Below are 26,981 nucleotides of genomic sequence, written 5' to 3'. Positions count from 1 at the left end.
ACTATTCCACTTATACAACAAAGTTTCCATTATGTTTTAAAATAGAACGTTAGAGAGCATCGACATTAGAAAGCATCAAAAATTTAACCGGTTGATTTAATGATCCGAAACCATGGATCATCTGTGCTACCTTGGGACAGAGAGGCTTAATTGGAACTATTAAATGAACAAGTTGTAGTTATTCTTCATTTCTGTGGTATATTGTAGTAATTGTTCTTTTTATTTTATATTATTTTTAGATCACTTTGGGCTTCCCTCAATTAACACTACTGAAACCACTGCAAATTTAAAATTCCTTAATCGATTGTTCCAAAAATTGCCAATGTTCGCAAAATAAAAAATTGGCGAATTAGTATACATAATTGCCAAATTACGTTTTCAACTTTTCGAACAAATTTGCATGACGCTGTAAAAGTGCGGTGGTCGTATGAATAAATAAACGCAATTAAAAGTATTCCTATTACTAATGAGCATTGATGACATTTCTACGAAGTTTCAGTTCTACGACACACAACGGCTAGGAACCGTCAAATTAAAATACTTATACAATCCACACGTTTGAGATTATGCAAAACAGTAATAATAAATATCTAAAATCGAAAACGCTGCCTAGTCATCGGACTAAGCTGGTTCATCGACGGCTAGAAATCTGTCACAAACTCTTCTTCTTCGTGTCGCCGGATAGGGTCTCCCTTCAGCAAAGCGATGATCATACTAAAATAGATGGATATTTTAATAATTAGGAAAAACGATAATAACAATAATAATAATGAAAACGTACCAATACACATAGACGAAAAATATAATCAAATAAAATACTAGTTCGATCATCGTATTTCGGAGGTGCTTCTGCACCATGCCTCGATTGTGGATCTCAGCCGGGTCGTAGATGCCCAGATTACCGGCCGGTACTTTGAACAGATCGTAAAGTAGCCAACCAATGATCGGCAGATTTACTAGGAACAGGATCCAGTTGCCATTGAGCAGGACGATGAACGACACAAAGCAGTGGGCTGCCACTTTCGGGACAACCCAACAGTTAAGCTTCGAGCAGCACTCCTGGGCGTTCAGATGGTCGCACTCTAGGTCCGATAGTAGAATTACCTGCATTCAACTCGGTTAAGGAAAATTGTTGCTCAGTTTCGTGATTCGGATAAATATGAAGATTATAATTTTTTGATAAAGGATACAAAATAAATCAGCAAGAATAGCACCAATCCGGTTACTATCAGTGCAACTCCAAAGACTAGCGTTTCAGGAAGCATTTTGTTCTATTTTTTTAAAAGATATACAACACTTATAAAACTATTGGATCGATCGAAATGCGGATTTTCTCATGGAAGCTGTTCCAATGCACAAAATAAAAATAGATTGGCTTTCGCCTGACTGAAACCGGCCCAATTGACAGTGCCGAATATAAACAACACAACAAAAAATGACTACACAGCATGAATCATAAAAAAGGGAACTTCAGAGCTATGCTCTCTACTTTATTCCCTTTTATGCTATCACATTCGGGTATTTTGAAATGACTGTTGTCTGTTGTGCTTCACCGAAGCATTAAGTCTCACACAAAATTGCATGCCATTTAACTTACTTTGAGTGTTTTATGTATCGCGATTAAAATAAAAATAAAATACTAATCAAACCATATCAAACCCAATCTATGATTACAAATCTCAGCAGAAATGTGAACGGTTACAAAACTACGGAAACAAGCCTTTGTAATTCTTTTTGCATTTTTATTATGAATTATTTAAAAATCACATGACCATTGAATACGAGTTGGTTCATTTACATAAGTAATTACAACAAAATACGATAATAAACGAATACTTTATGCTTCTCAATCAAATCTAACGATGTGGTAATGTGCTAGCCAGATAAAAATAAACATAATTAAAATTGTATTTAACACTCACTAGGAGACTTGGTGATATTTCTACCATACCATACGAATAAGTGCTAGTTATCTAATTATACATACTAAATATTTAAAAAATGCCAAATTTAATAGGTAAACCACAGCTCTTTTGAGATTAACAAGTAAGAAACAAATTCACGATATTTGAAAGCAATTGCTTTCTTATCATCGGACTACGCTGTATAATGATTTGAGGATCTCAGTTAAGTTTACCTCTGGCAGGCAGTATCTTCGCCAGTTATCCATATACCGGATTTCTTGTAAAATTCAAGGATAGTAACGTCTTCGAGAATGGCTGAAAATGCAAAAAAGAGCTCTGTATGTTTCCTCACTCCATTTAATGAATAAATTATTATTTACACAGAAATTGTTAGCATGCTTGACACAAAACATAAAAACATAAACCATGCTCTTGCGACTCGACTATCGGTTTATGATCGATTTACTAACGTTTAATCGTAACAATCCTGTTGTGTACAGAACAAGTTTGACGGCGTTATCCGTTGATTTACTGCAGCTGTGGCGAAAACTGTCAAGCAACTGTGCTCGACGCTTTGTTCGTACTGCCAGCTCTATCACAGAGTGAAGAAGTTGGACATCGTGAGGCACTTCGTACTCGCCGGATATGACCGATTCAGCATTTACAACCACCTCTTCCTTCTTGACATAGCCGGAAGCGTCGAGCGGAAGCCTGGTTTCGGCCACCCGACGGTGTTGCGCCATCATGAAGTGCAGCAGAAACTGAAGCGGCATCCCTGAAGCATTCCACGCCTTAGACCGGAAAGTTAAAGCAATCTGCCATCCGACGAAGAACTACCTGGTCAAAATGGGCACTTTTACGCGGAAGTGTCAATCGAGGCCGACCGTGTCTAAGCAGCGGGCAATCACCCAGAAGGACCGGATGAACATTCTTGCGGCGAAGCGCGACGTCGTGGTCATAATGGATGACTTTATGTACGCCGCGAAAGAGGTAAGCGATGACGTGAAATGTATCTCCCATATCAAGTCTCCGAAGAAGGTCCTTCTGTGGCAACAAGAAGGAAATGTCCAAGCCGCTGGTCTTTCCTTCGGGGCTTGTGGTGAACGGGGAGATATACAGTACGAAATGCCTACGGGAAGTTGCCGCCTTCATCAAGCACTATTACATGGAGGAAGATGTGGTCTTCAGGTCTGACGTGGCCTCGGCCCGTTGTGCCGATGACCGTCAACTCTCCCAACATGTCCCAGGTGAGACTGATAGAAAACTTTTGAACGAACCCCGAACGGAGGATCTACTTAAATAATTTCGTGGCCAGAACGGAAAAGAATCTGGTCGCCAAGACCACGAACAAGTTGAAGAATCTTCCGCCATCCGTGTTTTCATCGGCCATGACTATGGTTCTGATACCCGCCCAGTTAGCTTCAAGGTACGATGCTGGTCTAACAAGCTAGTCGTCGTATGTTCGAATCTCGGCTAGGCGGTGCTTGCTATTTAGAGTCAAAAGGATCGTTGCACTGGCCCCGTAATTTTCCTGTACTCTAACAGCCGGCTGCGAAGTCTGTCGATAAAGAAGGGTAATGTCTAAAGACGGTATAAACCCATGGCTTTGCTTTTTGACTATGGTTCAGGCCAACTGTCGTAAAGTCGTGAGGTGGGGCGTCGATGCTTTTTAGGTCGAAATTAGGATTGCACAAGGCGTGAAGGGAAAAGACTTGAAAAATTACCCGGTTAGAACCGGCCAATAATTCGAATCGATTAATACCGGATTCAAAACCAAAAGTATCTACCTAGGCCAATATGACTCGCCGATATTGCGTTACCCTTGAACTATTAAAAGCACATATTAACATATTAAAAGCAGTTGAGTTAATTATAAATAGACACCCACGAACATACCACCGCTTACCACCACCAACCGCATGAGTTAAAAATCTCTAACACTGACAACGCACAGAAAGGAAGTTCGGATCATCAAGACTTCACGACATTCACAGAACAGAATAAGTACTTTAATGGACATTTAACCCGAAGCAAGTTAAACATAACAACATAATTTAGTACAAACTTCATAGAGACGAGGTCAGACAGTCACACACACACTGAGACGGATGACAGTTGAAAAGAAAATGCAGGTGCTTTTCAAGCGAATGTGAAAGTCTAAGACCGATTTGCATGTTTCATATTTCTAACACTCCTTTGAAATACGTTGCCTTTGCGACGGTGGACGATGAACACATACCTACTACCGCAATTGCTATTATACTTACAAATCCAACAGGACGGGCTTAGTATCTTTGGCACATTTGAGAATCGAATGCATTAATTTGACAAATCCGGTATCTTTTGGCTTTTCCAAGCCTCGCAGAAGTCGATTTTTCATTACCGCCACAAACTCACGGTTACTTAGCTGACCATCCACTGTTGGGGAAGATTTGAATCGTTGGTGTAATCAATTTAAACGAACATATGAAAAATCATTTCTTTTAGGACGGAGACTATACTTACTGTTTTCATCGAATATCGTGAAGACAACGTCAATGACGTGATCGGTCAACTCTACCAGTGCTACCGTTTTCGCCACATGTTTCAGTGTGGCCTGATCAATGGACGCACCGGCAATGTGGTAGAAAGTTAGAGCAGTATCGACGTCGTTGATGTTGTTTAGAAAGTGGAAAAAGTTGAGGTAGTCCTCCTTCGAAATGCCGGCACCGTGATCGCGGAATCTACCATTTGCCAATACGTAAAATAGTAACGTAAAAAAACTGTAAAACTACTACGTAACGCAACAGAACTTAACGTGCCACAAACCTTTTCTTCACGCGCTTGATCTTCTTGATCTTCTTTTTTTGTGGATAGCCAGCATACGCTAGCAAAAGTTCGGCAAAGTCTGACTCGCTAATATTACCGTTCTCATCCGGATTCTTACGTAAAAATTCTAGAGTGAGAATTTCTCTTTGAAGCTGCTGCTGAAAATCTAAAAATTTCTCTATTGTTAATTTTTCATCATTTTTAGGTCCAAAAAAGTACGTAGTCAAAGCGGAGTTTACACCCTGAAAGCAGGTAAAGGTTAACACGTGCCAAAAATAAATAAAAAAACATGATTGCGCCTAACCTTGAACGTATTACCAGTATTCGCGTGGTCTCTATGCCGGTTGCCGATGCTGGTCTGCTGTCGAATCAAATTTGCTACCTTTTCGAACTCCTCACTGTCCACATCTCCATCGCCGTTAAGGTCGAACATGCGAAACGCAATCTCAAAGTGACGCCGTGATGCTGTGAAATTAAGAGAATTAAGAGAAACTATTAGTATCTAGTATGCCAGCTTTGTCAGATCAAAAAAATTAAAAAAAATATTCTTTGAAAAATTTACGTAGAGAACTCAAACCCAAATGCAATTTACCTCCTTGATTTTTTTGGTTGGAAAAGCCCCTACTTGGATATAGCTACTCCTCATTATCATTCTCGCTATTCAATGCGGTATCCACGTGGCAACGTAATGAATAAGATGCCACCACATCGGGCGGAAGCGGTGTAGGCAAAATGCTTTAGCCCAAGGATTCCCGTTCTCTACGGCAGGGCCAGGAAGAACGACACTTTGTGGCCGTTGCTATATTTAGACATCGCATCGTGTTCCATTTGCATGTTTGTTAAGTAATATATCTGCATACCGTCAATTTAAGTTGTAATACACACAACCACCAATATTTTAGATACTACAGCACGACGAGGAAATGGTTTCATCGCGCGCATTTTACATATGCCTTAAAGAGGTGTGTTCGAAGGACAACTAACCAGACGGAAAAACGCACAAAATACTAACCCACTATTAAAAGTCTGGTTAGATGCTCAAAAACAACTCTGCTTTACATCCAAATATCATTTGTGCCGCGCTCCGTCTGTAACACGTGGGTGCTGTTGCTATATTGTATACCCACTGTCAATATTTGGGCTCGTGCAAGGTTTCCAATCCAAGAACCAAGACCTGTTGCCGGTGATTGGGAAAAACATTCAATTGGATTTCGTGCAATCGTTTTCGACTACTTTCTCACATTGAGGAAAGGTTACGACTTCGTTATGGGAATGTGCTGGCAAAACTCACCGAAAAAAATCATTTAACTCAGATGATTTATCCGTTTTTTGCTGTTAATGTTTCGAATGTTATTTTTCTGTTCTTATATTTATCAAGTGAAGGAATACCGTTGATTTCGGATACTTTTACGGGCCATGGGTCACGTCAAAATACAACTAAAGTAATCATAATATATTCAGTTATGTAAAAAAGCCATATAATCACCGTTAGGTGGATTAGAGTCGGTTTGGTTGCGAAAAAACCTCCAGAAGCAGTATCGAAAATACCTCCTGAAACGTTAATAATTTAGCGATGAATGGTAACAATTCTAGCCAGAAGTTTGCACGGTGTTATTAATGACGGTTCTATAATTAGCGAAACGGAATAATTCACATGTTAAATTAGTGTAAATTTTTAGCTTCAACTGGAAGATAGTTTTTGGCTTTGATTTATGGCGCTGCAGTTAAACAATTTAGAGATTGCATTTTTCAAGTTGCACATACAGAATCATAGTAAAAAACAGTGATTGGGATCTAAATTACAAGGAATAGTTAAGCGAAATTGCTACGGACTACTTGGAGTGATAGAAAATGAAAGAAGAAAGCACGTGGAAGAACTGTTTTGTGCATCAAATTTTTAACCGGGAATTGCTGTGTTGAGGTTTAAGGGATCAAATAAATCATAAACAGTACTGCGTATTAGAGTGAGAGTGGTTAACCAGAAATAACTTTGGACTTTCGAGAAAAAAAATGTTAATTTTTCCCACAAAAGCCCTCTTCTCGTAACTTTTCCTTTCGAAAAGTCACGCAGCTCAGTTTATTCTCTACTCAGCGTGTATAGCATCTAAGGTTTAGCGGCTAAGAATTAAACCATTTAGTAAGTAGTTTGAATGAAACCTAAGAAGTTTGTTGCCTATTTCTGCCAAGGATAGTCAAACCATTCAACGGAAGTCGTCTTTAACTTCGTCTATGTGCATTTCATGCATTTGTCCCATGGCACAGATTACTCAGCTTGACGTAAATTTGAATTTGACACTGAATATGAAACACTGTTAAGAAAAATTTGCAGTTTAGTGCTCCACGGAAGTTTTTTTTAAAGATTCTAAAGTATTTTATTATCTCTATGCTTTTTTATGATTGGAGCAGGGAAAAGCCCTTGTGAGTAGGATTACGTTCAGTTAACTGTGTGGGTGAATTTGTACCTACGTCATACGTGATAGAATTCTGAGGATGAAACTCAATTCTGGTTGTTTTTCTCAGTTTACAGTTCCTCCACTTAAGCAGATGTATGGGCTGAACAATGCGTACCGTCGGTGCCTTGTGCACCTTTAGGCATAAAATAGATCCATTCATAGCTTCTTATTCAGCAACTCCTATCGCTACTTCTTTGTGATACCAGCCGGGATACCAGCAACCTTGGTGGAGATCGGGTAACCAAACCCGATGGAAGCCAATGTATTATGCCGACAGGGAAGGAGGGCTCTTTCGAGCTCAGTTGGTGTAGCAGGCTTTGCAAGCCGCCGCCACGAAAAATACTAAAGCACGGAACGAAGAACAAGGAATTCGGACTGGAATAATGGGTTTCCGAAGGTAACGAAAAAGGACTACAGATTGGAAACTCGGGACGTGGAACTGCCGATCTCTCAACTTCCAAAATAACCCTCAAGTGCTCTCCGACGTATTGAAGAGTCACAAGTTCGACGTCGTAGCACTGCAGGAGGTGTGTTGGAAGAACACAACGGTACGTGCGTTCAGAGATGGACATACCATCTACCAGAGCTGCGGCTACATTCACGAGTTGGATACAGCTTTCATAGTGATGGGCGAGATGCGGAAACGGGTGATTAGGTGGTGGCCAATCAATCCTCGTATGTGCAGGTTGAGAATCAAGGGCCGATTCTTCAATATAAGCATCATCAACGTGCACAGCCCTCACCTCTGAAGTATCGATGACAGCATGAATGAATTCTACGCGCAGTTGGAGAGTGAATGCAAACGCTGCCCAAAACATGATATCAAGATCGTCATCAGGGATTTCAATGCTCAGGCCGACCAGGAGGAAGAATACAAACCGGTGATTGGAGGGTTCAGCGCACACCAGCTGACGGGCCTAAGACTTATCGACTTTGCCGCGTCCAATTTGGCCGTACGTAGTATGTACCTTCTTCCAGGACAGAATCCTACACAAGTACACCTGGAGGTCACCAAATCAGACAGAACCACAGATCGACCACGTTTTGATCGACGGTCGGCACTTCTCGACGTCAGATCCTTAGATCTCGCGCGGCTGAAGCAGCCAGATGTCGCCGCAAGCTATGCGCATTCACTCGAAGCTGCGCTGCCGGAGAGGACGAGCTGGACGAAGCTTCTCTCGAAGACTGTTAGAATATCATCAAAACATTTTTTGAAACGATGATTCTACAATTGATGAAGGGACGGTAAGGGAAAGTAATGAAGAAAGATTTTTTTGGGAATGGAGGGGGAAAGAGTGGAAAGGAAGGGGGGGGGGGGGTAATAGGTAGCTACGCTTAACAAGTTGTCGTTGTGACTCTTACCTTTTGTCCAATGCTGGAAGGTGCATGGGCCGAACCAAGCATTGGACAAAAGGTAAGAGTCACAACGACAACTTGTTAAGCGTAACTACCTGTAACCGTAACCAAGCGTAACCATCATGCAGCTAAAGAACAACAAGTCTGCTGGGAACGATGGCATCGGAGCGAAGCTTATTAAAATGGGACCAGAAAAGTTGGCCGGTTGTAATCACCGGCTAATTTTTAGAATTTGGGATACGGAACTGCTACCGGAGGAGTGGAAAAGTGGGGCTGCCCGATCTATACAAAGGGCGACAAATTGGACTGTGAGAACTAACGAGCGATCAGCGTTCTCAATGCCGCCTATCAAGTGCAGTCCCAAATCATTTTCCGCCGACTATCCCCAATTGCGAACAGATTTGTGGGAACTTATCAAACCGGCCTCGTTGAAGGTCGATCTACAACGGATCAAATATTTACACTGCGGCAGATCTTCCAAAAGGGCCGTGAATTCCCACGCACCATTTGTTCGTTGACTTCAAAGCCACATATGATACCATCGACCAGAAAGAGCTATGGAAAATCATGGACGAGAACAGCTTCCCCAGGAAGCTCATCAAACTGATTAAATCTACGATGAATAGTACACAATGCTGTGTTCGGATTTCGGGTGGATTGTCAAGTTCATTCGAATCACACAGAGGGCTTCGTCAAGGTGATGGTCTTTCATGCCTGCTGTTCAACATAGCCCTACAAGGTGTTATGAACCGAGCGGACATCAACACGCGGGGCAAGATCTTCAACAAATCTACCATGAACTCGCAGAGCTCTATGGCGAACCCAGTATCCAAAAGGTGACTAAATCTGGACGTATACGATGGGCAGGGCATGTTGCAATCTGTTTGAGCAGCACTCTGATGCCACCCACGAAATTCAATGATCTGCAGTTTTATGTACCAAGCATGTCATTTCGTCGCCATTGTCGATGTCGAATATTCCAAGCAGGGCTTAAAAAGGGATCGCAAGTTGAATGTGACTGCCGTGAATGCGAACTTTCCGCATTCAAACTCCGATTTTTGAACGATCATTTGACCGTTTTTTTAATCCAGTCAAACTGCCGCTTGCGCTGCTGCCGTCGTACAATTCATGCGGCATCTCAGCAAAAGCAAACAGGCGATCTCCCGTTTTGCTTTGCGCTTTGAGAATATAAACTGCAAACTGACTGGAAGCATACGGTGACGTATTTTTTCGTTTCTCTTTTTGTCTCCAAATCGGCTGCTCACAGTAATAGTTTGTCACCCGGACGTCGGTCGGACGCAAGCAAAATATTCGTTTGTATTGGACGGAGTCCGACCGACTTCTTCCATGCACATGTAGTGGTTGTTTTTTTGTAGTATTGAATCATACGATTGTGCGGTTGCTTTTCGTAGCGTGGTGATTGCCAGTCATTTGACTGTTTTGCAGTCATTCGCTGCTCCAAACGGTAAAGGCAACTTGATCGAAACGAAAATGTCAAAAAGTTTTAGAAGCCGTTCGTTCTGCAGCGTGCAGTCGGCGTTTGACTGAGCAAAATGCCAGTTGTGTTATGCATAGCATTCGTATTCCACCTCTAAACGGACGGTGTGAACTTGAATGCGCGTTGGTGTGACTGCGGTAGAAAAAAAGGATCGGTCGAAGGCCTGATTCCAAGTCGATTTTCTTGATTTTTCGTAATACAGTGGTAACCCGATTTTGTCACTCCCCGATTTTGTCACTCCCCGATTTTGTCACCCCCGATTTTGTCACGTTTTTGCCCCGATTTTGTCACGTTTTTTACCCGATTTTGTCACGCTTTTGATTTATCAAAAGCTTAGTATGTCAAATGTGTTAAAACACTGTGAAAAGAACTGTGTTCAACAAGTTGATTATCGTGGAGTTTCCACAAAAGTTGTTTCTTATCTCCACAACTATAATAGCTAGAAGGTTACTTTCTTTGGCAAAGTTCTTTATAATAATCTTCTCAAAAGTTTTGTAGAACATTGTTTTGCTCTATCTCTTAGTGCCTGAAAAATAAATTTTCTATCTTACTTTTAGGGGGGTTAATCAAAGAATCGTTCATACCATAAGAAAGAGCTTCTTACGCTGTGAAATTTCTCTGAACATAGTTAACCAGTATAATCAACCATTTCGGCGCAATTAAAAAACGCGTGTTTTCATACTTTTGGGAGTGCTGTGAAAAGGTGACAAATGTGCACAGAGAGGTAGAAGGAAGTGCGACATGTCCTAAAAGTGATCAGAATGAAGTATATGTAGTTCGTTCTAAGTTATCTGCAAAAAAATAAAAATTGAAAAAATACCCGATTTTGTCACTGCCCCGTTTTTGTCACCCCTAAATTCATCATGGGGGTGACAAAATCGGGTCATTACTGTATTTTCGTTTAGGTAGCTTATTTTATTGGGGTCACGCTACCGAGTCTTGTAATGGGACAACACGTTTCTAAATTTAGCAGCCTGCTCTAGATCAAACACTGTCGTGAGCTGCTCCTAAGCTGGAACGCGGGTGCTAACTATAATGAAGAAACGTCAAGCTAGAAGAAGCCGCACCTGACATGGAGACAGACGCACAGGGTTGACAAGGATACTCCTCGTATCAACACTCAGCATCCGTATGAGTTCGTACATCCCTGTTCGTATGTGACCCAAGTTTTCAGCAGGATTGGCTTCCCGATCACTATTAAGGTTGCTCATTTTCCGCCTACTGTCACGAGGAGGTAGGGATAGGAGCTGCTGATAAGACTGATAGTGCTGAGGACCACTGTGGGGTCTATTTCATTTCTACATGTGCGCGAGGCAGATAGGAGCTAGAAGTAACTTTTCTTATATTAAAAATCACGAAAGATTTCAACTTCAGCAAAGTGAAATTTATTTAGGAGTACCTAACTTTCGTTTGGATATTTGTACTCTAATAGCCGGTTGTGAAGCCTGTCGATAAAGAAGGGTCAAGTCTTAAGACGTTTAAGCCCAAGGGCCAAAGCTGCTTTTTTCGTTAAGATATATTCATCGTTTTATATTGCTGGACAACGATCTTGGGGGATGATATAAAACGAAAAAATCAAATTTAATGAAATAATACTGAAACACAACAGTTGACATATCTGATAAGTTTTTTGCTAAATGAGATTAATACTTCCTCAGATATCAATACAAGTTGCAGGGTAAAACAAGGTAAAATATTCTCTTATACGACACACGTTGTTCGATCTTCTTTCCTTGATTTGTTTGAACGTTGATTAAAAACAGGCATACATTATTAAAAATATTCTATACTGCCACTACTCGCATTTATATAGGAAATTTAGTAGAAAATTGGACTATCATGCAAATAGCGGCAGTAAATGTTATCTACAAAAAACAAAAACTTCCAACAACAGCACCCCGCAGGAAGCCGGGATAAAATAAATTTTCTTAGTCATTATTGGCACGGCTTTTATAACAGCAACCGATGCAAGGATCTTTACCGATACGAAAGTCGTGGCCTTAGTTATGTATTACCAATAACAACATTTGAAACATTTGAATGATGTGTTTCTACACTCTAATTTGAAGAAGTGAATCGCGTGCTAACTTTTTTGGGAAACCATTATTATTTACTGAAGTTTTTGGAGCGTCTGGAGTAGAATACGAAACCTAAAATTAAAAAAGAAGAAAACTTATCCAATTTAATTCTACTATGTATATTTTATTCACGACAGATACGTATTTCGCCTACGACTTGCAGGCTTCCTCAGTGTCTGTTTTCGAAAACAGACACTGAGGAAGCCTGCAAGTCGTAGGTGAAATACGTATCTGTCGTGAATAAAGGATACATAGTAGAATTAAATTGGATAAGTTTTCTTCTTTTTTAATTTTAGACATTATTATTTGCATTTGGTAACAATGAAGAACTTTTATTGTATAACTTTGGTAAAGCAACAGTATGTGCTGTAAGCTCTCATTCGAAAGGTTTAATAACGTCATTTGTAATTTTAAAACACCTTTATGAAACATTTTGCCTCCCAGTTTGCCTCGAGGTAGGCTGTCCTAATAAGCCAGTCGTCGTATGTTTGAATCTCGGCTGAGAGAGGCTGTTAGAGTCAATAGGATCGTAGCAACTGGCCCTGGAATTGACCTGTACTCTAAAAGCTGGCTGCGAAGTCTGTCGTATAAAAACAAAAGGTCAAGTTTCGATAACGGAATGTAGCCGTGATAAATATAGTTTCAAAACTAGAGAGATACAAATTGCTGCTTGGGGCTGCAATCCTTCAAACACGTCAATTGATAGAAAGATCCATAAAATTATATATTTGGACGAAAATTATTTTTTTTTTCGAATATTCGAAAATTTAGCAATTTAAAAGAAAAATACACTTTCAAATTGCGACTTGCTACCGCATCACGGTAAAAACAAAGCTTTTGCGTCTTTCACATTGCAGCTTTCTTTCTTAATCACTCCAACGCTCCAACTGCGTGAAGGAAGCTTTCAACCCATCATACCACCCACCAGCGCCGCAAATGTCTTGGTGTCATGTTTTTCCTTTAACCGACAACAGTGGCTTCTCTCGCAGTGGCAGGTCGCAGATTTTCGCTCATCATTTTAACAAGAGAGAGAAAGAGAAAAACGTTCGCTTCATATTTGCCACCATATCAGCACACTCCTGCACATAACTCCGGGAAAACCTGATATGACGATGCACAGTCAATTTCAAACCACACGATAGTGAGAGCGCTTTTCGTCGACCGTCGTACCTCTACACTAATCAGGACAGGACGAGAAGAAAAAGGGAGAACTTTTCATTCTGTTTTTCAGACTGCATTCAACAAGGTGTACACCCCATCGCTCGTTCGTTCGTTCGTTCAAACCAATGTTTTTCCTGGCGATTTAGTTCATCCTCCGTTCAGCCAAGGACAAGTGATGTGAACTATCGGCGGAAGTCGGCCCTCCCTGCGAGTTCCCTGCTCGTTATTGTTATTATTATGGTTATCATCATCCTTGTGCGAGCTATTTTTAAACCTTTGGATTTTCTGCCAACATCACTACGCGACCACCATTACCGCCCTCTATTTCAGCAAAAGTGTAGCGAGTGAGGCGAATGGTGAACGAAGCAGTGACTTTTCTACTTTTTTTTTCGCGGATAGTTTAATCAGCAAAAGGAAACTATCCGAAGGGAAGTGTGCTAGGCTTGAATTATTACGCCTGTGATACGACGTTGCATTCGAAGGATATGCCTAAGTTTTAAATGCCAAATCAACTTTGCTCGTGCACTGCTGAAAAGTTCGGTAGTAGTTGAATGCGGAAACAAAGAAACATACACTTCTTCGCTTTTCGAGAATCTTGTGCTATCAGTGATAAAGTAATGGTTGGCACCCAAAAGTACATAACATGTGCAATTTGTTATTTTGGTGAAAAATCAGCTATTAAATCATAAAACTAACTACAGAGAAGTGGTGTTTTGTGTTGCTTAGTTTATCAGTTCGAACTATCTGCGAAATCTGGCAGAATCGATTTTTTAAATGAATCATCAATTGATCCTGATCTGCTGTGGTGAGGTTATGATTGTTCAGAACGCAGTTTTGCCTTGTTAAGTAGGAAGCAATCAAAAAAATACAAGAAAATAGCATTTGTTTCCTTTTCCAAGACCACAGTCACCCCTGCTAGGGCGCAGTGGGGTGGCTAACCGAACGAAAAACATAAAATGCGCGTAAAACCGAGCGGCAGCATTGTCTTCTTGTGCAATTCTCAGCGAAGTTGTTCTATTGCATCCGACAAATACAAGCTTACGATTCGATATGATCAAAATAGGAGCGTTGGAAGAGGAATCGACGGCTCAACCGGGCCACTGCCATGACCCACCACAGTCCAAGCATCAGTGGCAGTACCAGCAGCTTCAACATCTTCCGTACAAACGGCGTAAAATGAGCTTCTTTAAGTTACCGCTGAAATGGAACCGAAGACGGTTCTATCTTTGCCTGAAAGTGGTACTGCTGTTTGTGGTGTTTGGGCTCTACTTTATGCTACTGCTGCGGCAATCGATGACGGCCCTGTCCACCAACCGGAACAAAATCAACGGAAGAAGTGAGGCTGTGAGTATCGAATGACGATTGTTTCAAACTTACTTTAAACTTCAAGAATTCTTCCTTACATTAACATGAATTTGATATTTATTTTCGCGAAAAAACTGCATAGATTTTTACATCAATTCGGGGTTTTGTTATGTTGTTCTATTTTCTGATTCACCAAATATGATTCCGAATAGTAAAGATACATTTACTGTCACGTGTTTACTCCTAACAACAGCACAAAGCACCAGCCAATGCCAGATCGTTCCGATCGGGTAAGAAAGGCTTAGCAAAACACCAACGTCAACCGTCTCCGATAGATGTTCTTAAGCCCGGCATCGATCGTTCAGGCGGATACAGCAACCACTCGACACTGAACCCGGTCTACGAGTATTCGGAGGAAATGAACGCCGCAGCCGAGGCCGACTTTAACGACCGCCGGTCGGTGCTGTGGAATGTTTGCGCAGAGCACCGGATCATCGGTAAATACTCACCGAATGCTTGGGAGTTCTTCATTTCACCCGGACACGGATTGGCGTGGTGCAGCATTTTCAAGGCCGGCAGCAGTGCGTGGATGTACTATTTCAATCTTTTGGGTAAGATAAAACAAAAATGGTCCAAGCTGGCTTCCATGCTGATAGTTTTTTTTTTATTTTTCAAGGAGGATACGATACACGTTTTCTCCAGCGAACACGAGCCTCTCCTATCGACCTTGCTCGTAGGCGGTTTCCTCGACCACGCACTTCCGAACTGAACGATAATCTAGCAAATACTATATCGTTTCTAATCGTGCGTGAGCCTTTCGAACGGCTGGTTTCCGCTTATCGAGACAAACTGGAAGGATCTCGCAATACGTATTACCGACTGCTTGGGCAACAGATTGTTACTAAGTTTCGCAAAAAAGTTACTAAGTTTGCACAAGTAAGTTAATTGATTATTTAATTTTTTTAAAGTCGTTATCAGTTCTTATTTTCACAGAAACAGCCTAAAGGACCAACATTCCGCGAGTTTCTACAATTTCTCGTCAGTCATTACAAAAGTGGTGGCCGATTCGATGAGCACTGGAGTCCGGTTTATTCATTTTGCACACCGTGCAGTATCAATTTTACTCTGATTGCCAAAGTCGAGACTTTGCAGCGGGATAGCGAGTACATAATACGGCAAGCGGGGTTAGAAACGTTGCTGTTGAATAAACTTCCCCAGGAAAAGGCACGAGCTATTGAAAATCGATCGGCAACCGACACCAGGAATGTTGTTTCTAGGTTTGTTTTTAAAATGTAAATGTTTTCTATTTCTTCTAACGAAAAAAAATTTCAGATATTTTTCTCAAATTGACGAGCAGCTTCTAACAGAGGTACTCGAAATCTACCAGCTTGATTTCGAACTGTTTGGTTATAATAGCACAAAATACTACAGTTACGTACAGGATTCTTTTGGAGAAGAGCAACAGTGATAAAAATATGAATACAACCAAAGGAAACAATTAGAAATTACACCCACGTTACATACAAAATAAGACTAAATGCTAGAATCTTAAGACGAACAAGTAACAGGCAGCAGATGCTCCTGTTCGATGTCCGTTTCATTTTTTTTTGTCTGAAAAAGATGACGTTAGAGTAACCATATACACTTACACACGACTATATATTTATGATGAACGAAAAAAAACAAACAAAATTGAAAAAGTTAACGGTTATTTTCGTAGGTTAGTTTCACAATGTACGTTAATGGAGGTGTGAACTGTAGAAGGATATTTAATAGATGTCCAGGGAAAAGTAATAAAAGGAGCTAGCCGATCTACAATTCAAAGCAAAAAGACACGAAGGACAAAAACCCACCTCGTTTCAACGTCCGCAAAACGCTGTGCAAGGGCAACAGTCCGTTGCCAATCAACTAATTTTGTGTTAGAAAACGTGTTACATGTGTATGTCCCAAAGGTAATTTGCAAACCAAATAACCGTCTCGCCCAAAATTCTACCAAAAGCTAAGCATTCCCCCAAAGCGATGAATTCGCACACGATAGAAATAGTGCCATGAAGATTACAAAATGTATAAAACTCCATAAAATTGTTTGCACATTCAATCTCGCATTCTCTCCAATATCTGAGAACACGAACGTTTTCAGCCATCATTCAATCCAAGCGAAGCTTACGTGACAGTATCCTAAAGACTCGTTTCGAAACCAGAGTGCACCACGTGGATGAAAGTGCCAAATTTATCGCGACTTAGTTATCGGTTTTCGCTGGTCGTTCTATTAAGCCTTCCGGAAGGTGCTATACATAATATATTTCGATTGAACCGAAGAATACGTCAACGTTCACATTCAATGACACGAACACATGCACACAAACAGAATCATTTTACACAGTCATTTCACACCAGACAAATGTGATGTTATAGTTGAGAACTGTAAAATCTTAACAATAAGTCTCCTAGATGTTGTATCACCAATCAATGATATCCACAAAAAAAAAACCCTGCACCAAGTCAACGTCAAAGATACAAAATTGTTCTTAAGAAATCAAGGTAAAAATTAGTAAACGAACGAACTGCTCGAACTAGTTATACACGAACGTTAGTTTCACCGTACTGTCTGTGTATGTTTAGACCGAAAAGAACTGTTTCGAAAAAGATTTATTTTTATAGTAATATTTGACATACCTTCAAAATCTAGAATGTTAAAATCAATTCTAAATATTTGAATTATTAAATCGTGAGTTTCCGTTGAGAAAAATAAAATAAAAAGTAAGAAACACTTTTTTTAGTTTTTTATCAGCACACTTACTGGAAAAGGCTTATACTAAGTGAAGAAAAAAAACAAATTGTACTAATAAATGTCGTTGTCAACTGTGTACCTTGTATTTACAACCATAGAAAAAAAATCAACACTAAATTAAACTGAGTTTTACAAAAAGATAAAAATAACATGAACGTACACTATATTTTCCAAGTTGTAACACCTAAAACTTTAAGTTATTTGTTTACTAAAATTACCGTAAATATATATATGTACGTGACAGCCGAAAATATTTAAAATAATAATAGCATCGCCCACTTAAAACGACATCAGCACGATGATAATGAAAAAAATGAACCAAAAAACATTAAATGAAAAACAAACAAAGCGAGAAGAACGGGCAAGAAAACATATTATATACACATTCTATTTGAGACGTGCGAATACAGACTGATTCAATAAAACAAAGGCAAACAAACACCTTACAGTAGAGACGTTCAAATGTGACTGTAATGTTTAGCTTCGTAATGTCCGAAATATCCTTCTACACAGGAAAATATAACAATCTTTTTAAAGCTATACATTGAGAAGGCGATGCCTAGATGGCAGCTGGTCTCCAGTTCCGCGGGCACCCAATGCTCACCAGATCTCACTCCACCTGGTCGTGCCACATCGTGCTGTTCCTACTGTATTCGATGCGAAAACCATTTTTCCAGGATAGTTGTCCGGCATTCTAGCAACATGTCCTGCCCAACGTATCCGTCCAGCTTTAACCACTTTAACCACTTTAACCACTTGGTTCGCCGTAGAGATGCGCGAGCTAGTGGTTCATTCTTCGCCTCCATACACCGTTCTCTTGCACTCCGCCAAAGATGGTTCTTAGCACCCGCCGTTCGAAAACTCCGTGTGCTCGTAGGTCCTCTTCTAGCAGTGTCCACGTTTCGTGCCCGTAGAGGACAACCGGTCTAATAAGCGTTTTGTACAGTGTGCACTTTGTACGCTCAGATTGTTCGACCGCAAGTGTTTGTGGAGTCCGTGTAGGCCATACTTCCGCTGATAATACGCCTTTTAATCATCGCCGTTGATTACCATGGTATTGTCCAAGCGTGCCCTGTCGCGCTCGGTCCTGCCCGCCAGCATATACTTTTTTTTCCTGTATGGACTCATCACTGCGACCATTATGGTTAGATCTATTGTGATATCGCCCGGGTGTTTGTTGTATAACCCGCACTGCATTTATTTTGGCTATAGTCGCTATTGAATGAGCGATATGCTTATTGAATTTTTTTTTTTTTTTTTTTTTTTTTTTTTATGCGTGCTTGTGTGTAATTGGGTACCCTTCTATCAATACTTTACTCTACTTTACCCACCTCGTTCCACATGACAGCGCACAGTCCCCAATTATAGTCATCCCTGGCGTAGCAAACCAGTGCATTTTTACTATAAGGGTCTCATTTTTGCACTGTCAATAGGCCATATCGGGATAATATAGAACTCAGCATGAAGGAAGGGCGATGAGGGGCCTGAGAATAAACCCATGCTAAAGTCACTTTGACATCGAATGGCCTGATTCTACTAAGATTCGAACCCATGACCATTCACTTGTCAAAGCAGACTCGGTAACCTTGCGGCTACAGAGCCCCTCCAGCATATACTTTGTTTTAGACATATTTATTTTCAACCCAATTTGTTGTGCTTCGATTTTTATTCTGGTGTACTGATCTTTCACCGCCTCAAATGTTCGTCGGCAAAGCAGATAAATTGACTGGATTTGTTGAAAATCGTGTCCCGCATTTCGATCGCCGCTCGTCCTATAACACCTTTAAGCGCAATGCTGAATAACAGACAGGAAAGACCATCTCCTAGTCGAAATCACCTGCGAGATTCGAATGGATCCGACAATCTACCCGAAATTCTCAAACAGCACTGAAAGCCATCTGTCGTAGCCATGATAAGTCTAGTAAGTTTACTCGGAAAGCCGTTTTCCTCCAGAATTTTTCATAGCTCTAGTCGGTTTACACTATCATATGCGGCTTTGAAATCAATTAAACAATTAAACACTTCTGGAGGATCTGCCGCAGGGTGAAGATTTGGTCCGTTGTAGACCGACCCTCTATGAAGCCGGCCTGATAGCTTCCCACAAATCTATTGGCTGTTGGCGACAGTCGATGGAAGATGACTTGGGAGAGCACTTTGAGGATTCAGGATAGTGATCGCTCGGTAGTTCTCACAATCCAGCTTATCACCTTTCTTGTAGACCGGGCAAATAACCCCGTCTTTTCACTCCTCCGGTAGAACCGTATCCCAAATCTTGACAATCAGTTGATGCAAACAGCTAGCCAACTTGTCCGGGCCCATTTTAATTAGTTCCGCTTCCATGCCCTCGTTTCCCGCTGCTTTGTTGTTCTTCAGCCGCTGAATGGTTTCTTTAACATTCCTTATCGAGGGGTGTAGCACATCTTCGTTACTTGCTACACCAATTATGTGGTCACTTCCTCCGCTATTGTGGTCTTTTGCCTGCACGCCATTCAGGTGTTTATCGTAGTGCTGCGTAGGTATCATCGTAGATACCTTCATCTTTATCTCTACACATTTCGGCCTGCGGTACAAAGGGAGATAGTTCTATAGTTCTATCTCTGATAGAACGTCTGTGTGTCGTGAAAACTGTACAGCTGCTCGAGTTTTCCGCATTCCTTATCCTATTGGAGCCTGGAGGCGATTCTTCTCCTGGAAAAGTCGGATTTACTGTCTCCACTTCTATTTGTATTGCTCTACATTCTCACGTGTGGATCTACGCAGCATTTGTACGCGCGCCGCGTTCGCCTCATCCAATATCTGCTGGCACTCCAAATCATTTGTTACGTCGATTTGGTGCCACACGGCCTAAGACGTTCTCTGACGTTCTATGCTGTAAATGGCTTTTTTCACGGTATTCCAACAGTCTTCAAGAGGGGCTTCATCCAGCTCACCCTCTTCCGGCAGCGCGGTTTTAAGAGATAACGCTGAGCTATCGGCGACATCTTGTCGCTTCTCCTATACTTTTCGTGTAGGATTTAAATTTAAATTGCTTCCCAATTTAACCATAAAATTTATTGGTTGAATTGGGAAAGTTGTTTTCTTGCAAGCCATGCTAGGTGAAATATCTATTCAGGGTCTAACAAAAAATCATGTTGTCAAAGAATCCTAAGGGTACGTGTATGCACGTTTTACCAAGTTTCAATTCATAGACGATGATCTTAGCCTTCAGCGAACTAAGCGTGGTGTGAGGCGTCCTATTGGTATCCCGTTCGACGACGCAACACAAAATAATCCAAAGGATTGATATCAGGACTGCGAAAAGCAAAGCCAAAGCCTAAGTGCTACATTCCGTTGTCGAAACTTGACCTTCTGTTTTTATACGATAGACTTCGCAGCCATCTGTTAGAGTACAGGACAATTGCAGAGCCAGTTGCTACGATCCTATCAGGCTTCATTTTCATTTTTTTGCTCAGTAGATGCTCATTTGACTGCAACGCCTCAACGAAATAGAATTCAAAAAAGTAGTGAAAAAGGCAATTGTAGAGTTAATTATTATCTACATTATTATTGAAAACTATACTTTCTTCAACAATAACGCAGATTCTGCTCTAGCGCGCAAAATAACGACTACTGACGACCGATTTTTTTCTTGTATCCAGCCTAGTATCCAGCTGAAAAAGAAACAATTCAAGAAAAACCCTCCTAGGGTGCTGGATGGGTTCGTCTACTTTTCAGACATATAGATAAGAAATCAGCATTATAACCAATTTTGATGTGAATTACATTCAAACTAACCTAGTAATGATATTCATGGATTTTCTCTTCGCCATCAAGGAAAAGAATATGTTATACTACGTGTTAAAAAAATAGAAGTTCTCTTAATTTTCTACTAGTTTTGAGTATGACGAAGAGAATCTGCTGATCGTTCGGAGTAACTATTTGAAATTTTGAGCTGTGATTCAAACTATTTACACTTTTTTATAGTAGTTGGGTAGCACTTGCACATGGCTCAAAGAACACATGCATAGATTTTTGTAAATAATTGCTGTCTGTTCATGATAAACGAAAGAAAACTTGTTTATGACGAAGTGAATTTTCGTATGACGAACTCCCGCTGGAGCATAAAAAATTGTTCCACTGAGTAATGTAAGTTCCAAAATATTTTTTCGGGCTAAATGGGTATACATGTACAGGCAAGATGTGTCCGATTTATCTGGTGTAAAAAACTTGAGTATTTGCGTATTAATTGTTATAAAAACTCGCAATAAAGTATGGATCGTGTTTTCGTATGACGAACAGGGTCCGTAACCTTATTTATCGAAGAAATTTTGACAACTTCAAGGCAAGCAACTATCTGTCATTTTATTCTTGTGGTAATAATTGTTCGGATATTATTCCGTACGGAAAAGTGTCGTTTTAATTCACTTGCATGTAAAACTGCGTCATTTGAACGTGAAATAATAATTCTTGTGAGGTGCATAGTGGTAAAGAAATCGCAAACGGGAAATCTTTTCTTTAGCATTTCTTGGTCTATCTTTTTGCCCATTTCTTTTCAGGCCGATACTACACTCAAAATAATTTTCACGTCGAAATTACGGGAAAAGTTATATGAATATTTTGCATCCAACTTTTACCGTACTATTTACGCGAATTTCATGTGGTTTGCATTAGTATGCGTGCATTTACGTGGAAATCAGATAGATGTTATTGTACTTCCTAATAATGTTCAACTGAAAGTCACGTAACTCCCTGTAGAGAAATTTACGTGATTTTTCACGTGGAAAGGACGTGTGGATTATTTTGCGTGTAGGCTTATGATATCTTTTTAGATTACTCAACGCTGTTTGTTTACATCTGATACCCAGCAGTGTAAGCTATTCAGTGCTGTCATATTTATCTGAATATTGTTTCGCAACTATGAGCAATTGCTATTTGAAATTTGCTGCAAAAATTCGTCACGCACCCTGTATCTTGGCAATAATTCTTAACTGACGGGTTGCTTTTGAAATTATCATTTACGATGATGATCAAATGCCACTTTCGGGTCAAGAGTGACACCAAGATCGTGTGATCATCGATTCAAATACGATGCGCGATTTGATCTGATGGAATGTAATGACCTCGCATTTGGTTATATTCACAAATGTATCCAATTCACAAATGTGTCCAAAAGTATTTGAAGACGGGGAAAATCCTCAATGCAACGAATCGTCAAATATATAAGATTTAAGATCATCAGCACATGCCCAGAGCTGCCACAAATACAGATATTTGTGCATGCATAAACTTGGAACCCATAAATTATTTCAGTTGCTGTGATTTCTAACTCTACTAATGTTCCTGAACTTTAAAGTACTCAATAAACTATTAATGTTATTTTAAAGGTTAGATCGAGAAAATAAAATGCTCCGGAGAAAACACTAGGGTCCCAAATTTATGCATGCACAAATATCTGTATTTACGGCAGCTCTGCATATGCCAGCCTGCAACCAATGCCAAAAGCAGAGGCAGCGTCATTAAAGAATAACATGAATAAAAATGGTCCCAAATTAGTTCCTTTTGGCACACCAGATTTATTTCTTGATTTCTTCAGATTTTTTGTAGTTTTAAACCGAGTTCCACTTGCAGAACCCTTTCGGGCATATTCGAGCTTAGCCATGTGAACTGTTACGAAGCGCTCAGACGTAAAATTTTGTCGAGCAGTATTCGGTGATTAATGCGATCAAATTCGGCTTTTAAATTGGAGTATATCACATCTGCTTGAGCCTGACATTCTAACTTAGTGATACAATTAGGGGGTGAAGTTTACAAGATTCGTTGTCAGGGAACATCAGCCTTGAATCCGTGTTGATCAGACGAAATAAAACAGCAGGTAAACTATAGTAATGTCACGGTAGTTTCTTACGAATTGGCGATCCCCGCTCTTCAAGACCGGAAACATAGGAGAATCCTTCCAAACTTCTAGAAATTTTCCTTGCATGAATGATTAATGAATCTTAAATCTTATCTTGACCTTAAAAATCTTAATTAATCTGAAAATCTCAAAAATATATTTTCTTCTTTACTGGAATACTCAGGCACAAAACGTAACGCTACCGTGAAACTTTTGTTTAAACTAAAAGACTATATACCCACACTCGTGTTTTTAATTTGTGAAAAAAAATTCAAAATAATATTTTTCCTAGATCGCTGAGAATTTTTTTTTTGCATTTTCAAAAAAAAATTGTTCTGCGACGCTTGGTTCAAGAATTATAAACATTTTAGATAAGCGAAGAGTTAATTGGAATATGTCCCTGTGTTTTCTGGGAAAACAATAGACCTCGAATATACCGGTCTATGAACTATGCTTGTATGCAAAGTTTGATGAAATTCTGGAAATCTTCGGCCGATTTAATAAAATAAATTTTGCACCATTCTAAGTTATAAAATTGCGCTGTTAACTGAGGTTTGAGATTTAGCAGGGAAATTTTTTAAACTTTTCAAAAGAACCAAAGGAAAGAAATTTCAAATAAATTTTCGCAAATTTGCATTTTCTCAGAATTTTGCGTAATTCAATTTTCAAATTTTGCATGATACTGTTTAACGAAGTCAACAATCACACATTTATGAATGCGTCCTCTTTTATTAAAATTACATATCACATTCGCTCAAGTGGATTTTATTTGGTAGCTTCAGAAGACGCTTTCCATTTAACCATTCCCATGTCTAACGATAAAATAGCAATTACAAAATGCAGTGATAAAGTACTCACTTGACAGCACCGTCAGCAGGAAGATGTAGTCGGAAAAGGATATCAATCCATACGATCCAAGCTTGTAGAATATGCTGTCGCTATCCAGCTGCAAATCGAGCCGGGTTGATACGCTCTACGATGGCAGCGAGTAGTGCAGCGGCAGCGGAAGTAGAACCGAACGAAAAATGGGAAAAAGCACATACACAAATCATTAGAGTCCGATGTTACGATCGGGTGGTCGATTTGGGGCGGGTGGGGGTTTGCTACTGTGGGTGGAGCCGTGGGGGCAAGGGAGGAAAAGTAGTAGTAGTAGTAAACAGAGCAGATTGTGGCTTTTGAATCACTAAGTTGCAGCGGAAACAGAACAAGTAGTACAGAACGAGCCAGAACGGGCTGGCAAAGAGGATAAGAGAAAATGATGAAACTATATACAGCGGCAGGCCTACAAGTTTAAAAGGGGTTGTTGTTGTTTTTTTTCAGGAAAGCGAAATGCAGTTGCTTTGTCTTGTCATAGGATGAAATACGGAAACAGAAATAACAAATGGCACACGGAATCCTGTTGTTGCTCGTGCATAAGTCGTGTGTGAAATAGTAAGTTGTAAAAGAAAGAAACATCGATTAAAAGAAATGTGGAAAGTGTTTCGATTATACAACAGTGGAACTTTAAAATTTAACTGACTGATGACTTGAGTTGGTATGGTGTTAAATTATTTAATAACCTACGCTTAGAACCTAGTTACGGCAATTTTATACTTTTCATGATAGAATTTTATATGACTGTTTAAACTGCTCAATTTTTAATATGTTCTTTATCAAACAAAATGTGTCAATGAGATTCTGATTACACTCCAGAAAATTATATTTTAAAGCATATTGTGTGCAGCGAACTGGTGAGAAAATAACTGCTGGACTGGTGCCTATGCAACACTTTTGCTTAAATTTTCTTTTATTAATTATCCAATGATCTTATTTTTAGTCATGAAAAAATGTTTAAAAATGACAAAGCCAAACCAAATTACCATAAATTTATCAGAGAGATTGAAAACGTATAAATGGTTTGAATGAAACAGTTCTGTAGTGCTAATCTATGAACACAACACTCCATTACATGCATGCTTTCAGAGTGATGTTTCCGATAATAAAAGAAAAGCAGCAGTCTCGAAGCTTAAGTGCAATTTTTATTGTGCATTTGAACAATGAAAAAAAGTTAGATTAGCTCTGAATATCAAACTATGATGCAAACAAACGTCTGTAGTTCAAGAGCGACCAAATGGTGACGATTAAATGGTAGAATATTTGTCACTCAGCGTTGTTTCATGCATATAAAACTAAATTCAGTTGCTTGACACGACCTTGTTCTACAGACTTAGGATGCATATTGGTTAATTATTATAACAATATTATTTTTTCATAAAATTAGAGCGCAAACATACACACAACCAAGCACAATTCTTAGTAAGACGTTTAAGAGAAAGAGTGAAAATATTAGCCAAAGGTGAAACAGCTGAAAGAACAATACAGAACATGACTTTACTGGTTGTGACTTTTAATACCTCTTCAATACTCTGAAAGTACACAAGTGAGTTTGATTTTTGATTTAGTGTTAGAAGCATAGATTGGGTTTAGAGTTTTTCCATTATTTTTTCGATATAAATTATGAAAAAAGAAAGGAAAGTTGAAAGTAGAGACAAAATGTTAAAATCATGATGAACTTTAGTTTACGTTGTATTAGAATGATTTTTGATTAGAAGTGTAAATAAAGTTTAATTTTTAATTTTTTTTTTCAATAGAACAAAAATTCTAAACAAGAAATTGAACGGCAAAAATATGTTGTCCAATTTGCAAAGAAAACCGACGATGCCACAATTATTAAAGAATTTGATCCAAAAGAATGCTACATCTATCAAGACACTGCGAAGTTTGTGGTGAAACTGTTAGCTAGAAAAAAGGGTTTTTAAAGCAAACAAATTTGTGTAACTGTTTCCGGAGAACAAAAATTGAGTGTTTTCCAAAAAAAAAAACAAGAGCAAACCGAGACAAATCCAGAGGAGACTCTGGTGCACCAGAACAAAGTGTCAACTAAAAGTGTTCTAATAAATGGTACCTAAGTGGGGTGATCACCTAAGATGTTTGCTATTTACACAGAAGTAAACAAATTTCTTAACTTACCCTGGCATCGTAGCGTTTGTACTGATCCAATCCGAGGCCTAAAACGGGATGGCGGAAAACCGAAAATTGAAATTACATATCATTATTGTGAACCAATTAGCTGATGGTAAACGAAACAAAACTAATCAGTAAACTAATTTAGTGTTATTCAACAATAGCCAACTAATTTAACTAACTTATGTATATACTCTGATGCTACATAGTAGAGATTAGTAAATTGAAACACAACTAAGAGTTTGAAACGGGAGGAACAATAGCATTGAAACTGGTACACATAAAAAAAAGAACGAAAGCATATTTGGTATGCAGAAACCATAACCACAAATACCCTCTGGTTGTTTCATCCCTGGCGTCATACTAGTGAGGAAGTCGATCGGCGTCATAAAAACTTCCACGCTTTCGCCAGCACCCTGCGGCGCCTGAATGGTCGCAAAGTAGCGGAACACCTTGTCCGGAGTCGAGTACTGCCGGATGCGATTTTCATATTCGATTATCTGTTCAAATGGGGGAAAGATGAGCAATGATGTAATTGCGGCGGAAGAGAAACCGTATGTGTTCGAGATACCAGATAAGGAAGAATTTTAATAAGCATGCTCTATGACGAAATAAATATGATACCGGGTATGGAGATTATGATTGCGTTTTGATAACTAAACTATTGCGATTATAATAACGATTGTTTTAAAACGCTGAAATTGCTCTGGGATTTTTTTCATGTCTAAAAATGAGTTCTTTTACAGTTGTTT

General features: G+C 39.6%; 2 protein-coding genes across 2 annotated transcripts in view; both read right to left on the bottom strand.

The window, feature by feature from the left end:
• Positions 1–245: 245 nt before the first annotated feature.
• LOC128743601 (protein cornichon homolog 4) lies at positions 246–1,358 on the bottom strand. The gene is made up of 3 exons (XM_053840205.1): positions 1,191–1,358; positions 782–1,104; positions 246–714 (listed from the first exon to the last, which is right to left on the bottom strand). Exons 1-3 carry the CDS (start codon positions 1,263–1,265, stop codon positions 642–644), a joined length of 471 nt encoding a protein of 156 aa, XP_053696180.1. The 5' UTR covers positions 1,266–1,358; the 3' UTR covers positions 246–641.
• Positions 1,359–1,779: 421 nt separating this feature from the next.
• LOC128741429 (calcium uptake protein 1 homolog, mitochondrial-like) overlaps positions 1,780–26,981 on the bottom strand; it is a 28,737-nt gene continuing 3,535 nt past the window's right edge. Inside the window, exons 5-11 of the mRNA XM_053837242.1 lie at positions 26,236–26,273; positions 24,085–24,199; positions 5,017–5,177; positions 4,713–4,954; positions 4,410–4,627; positions 4,172–4,322; positions 1,780–2,219 (exon numbers count right to left, since the gene is read on the bottom strand). Coding sequence (XP_053693217.1) covers positions 2,192–2,219; positions 4,172–4,322; positions 4,410–4,627; positions 4,713–4,954; positions 5,017–5,177; positions 24,085–24,199; positions 26,236–26,273 — 953 coding nt within the window. The 3' untranslated portion in view covers positions 1,780–2,191. The remainder of the gene's footprint in view (positions 2,220–4,171; positions 4,323–4,409; positions 4,628–4,712; positions 4,955–5,016; positions 5,178–24,084; positions 24,200–26,235; positions 26,274–26,981) is intronic.

This window comes from Sabethes cyaneus, chromosome 3 (assembly GCF_943734655.1).
Source record: "Sabethes cyaneus chromosome 3, idSabCyanKW18_F2, whole genome shotgun sequence".
NCBI classification, from domain to species: domain Eukaryota; kingdom Metazoa; phylum Arthropoda; class Insecta; order Diptera; family Culicidae; genus Sabethes; species Sabethes cyaneus.
Note: the sequence above shows the minus strand (reverse complement) of the source record. Positions and strands in the feature narration are given on the sequence as shown.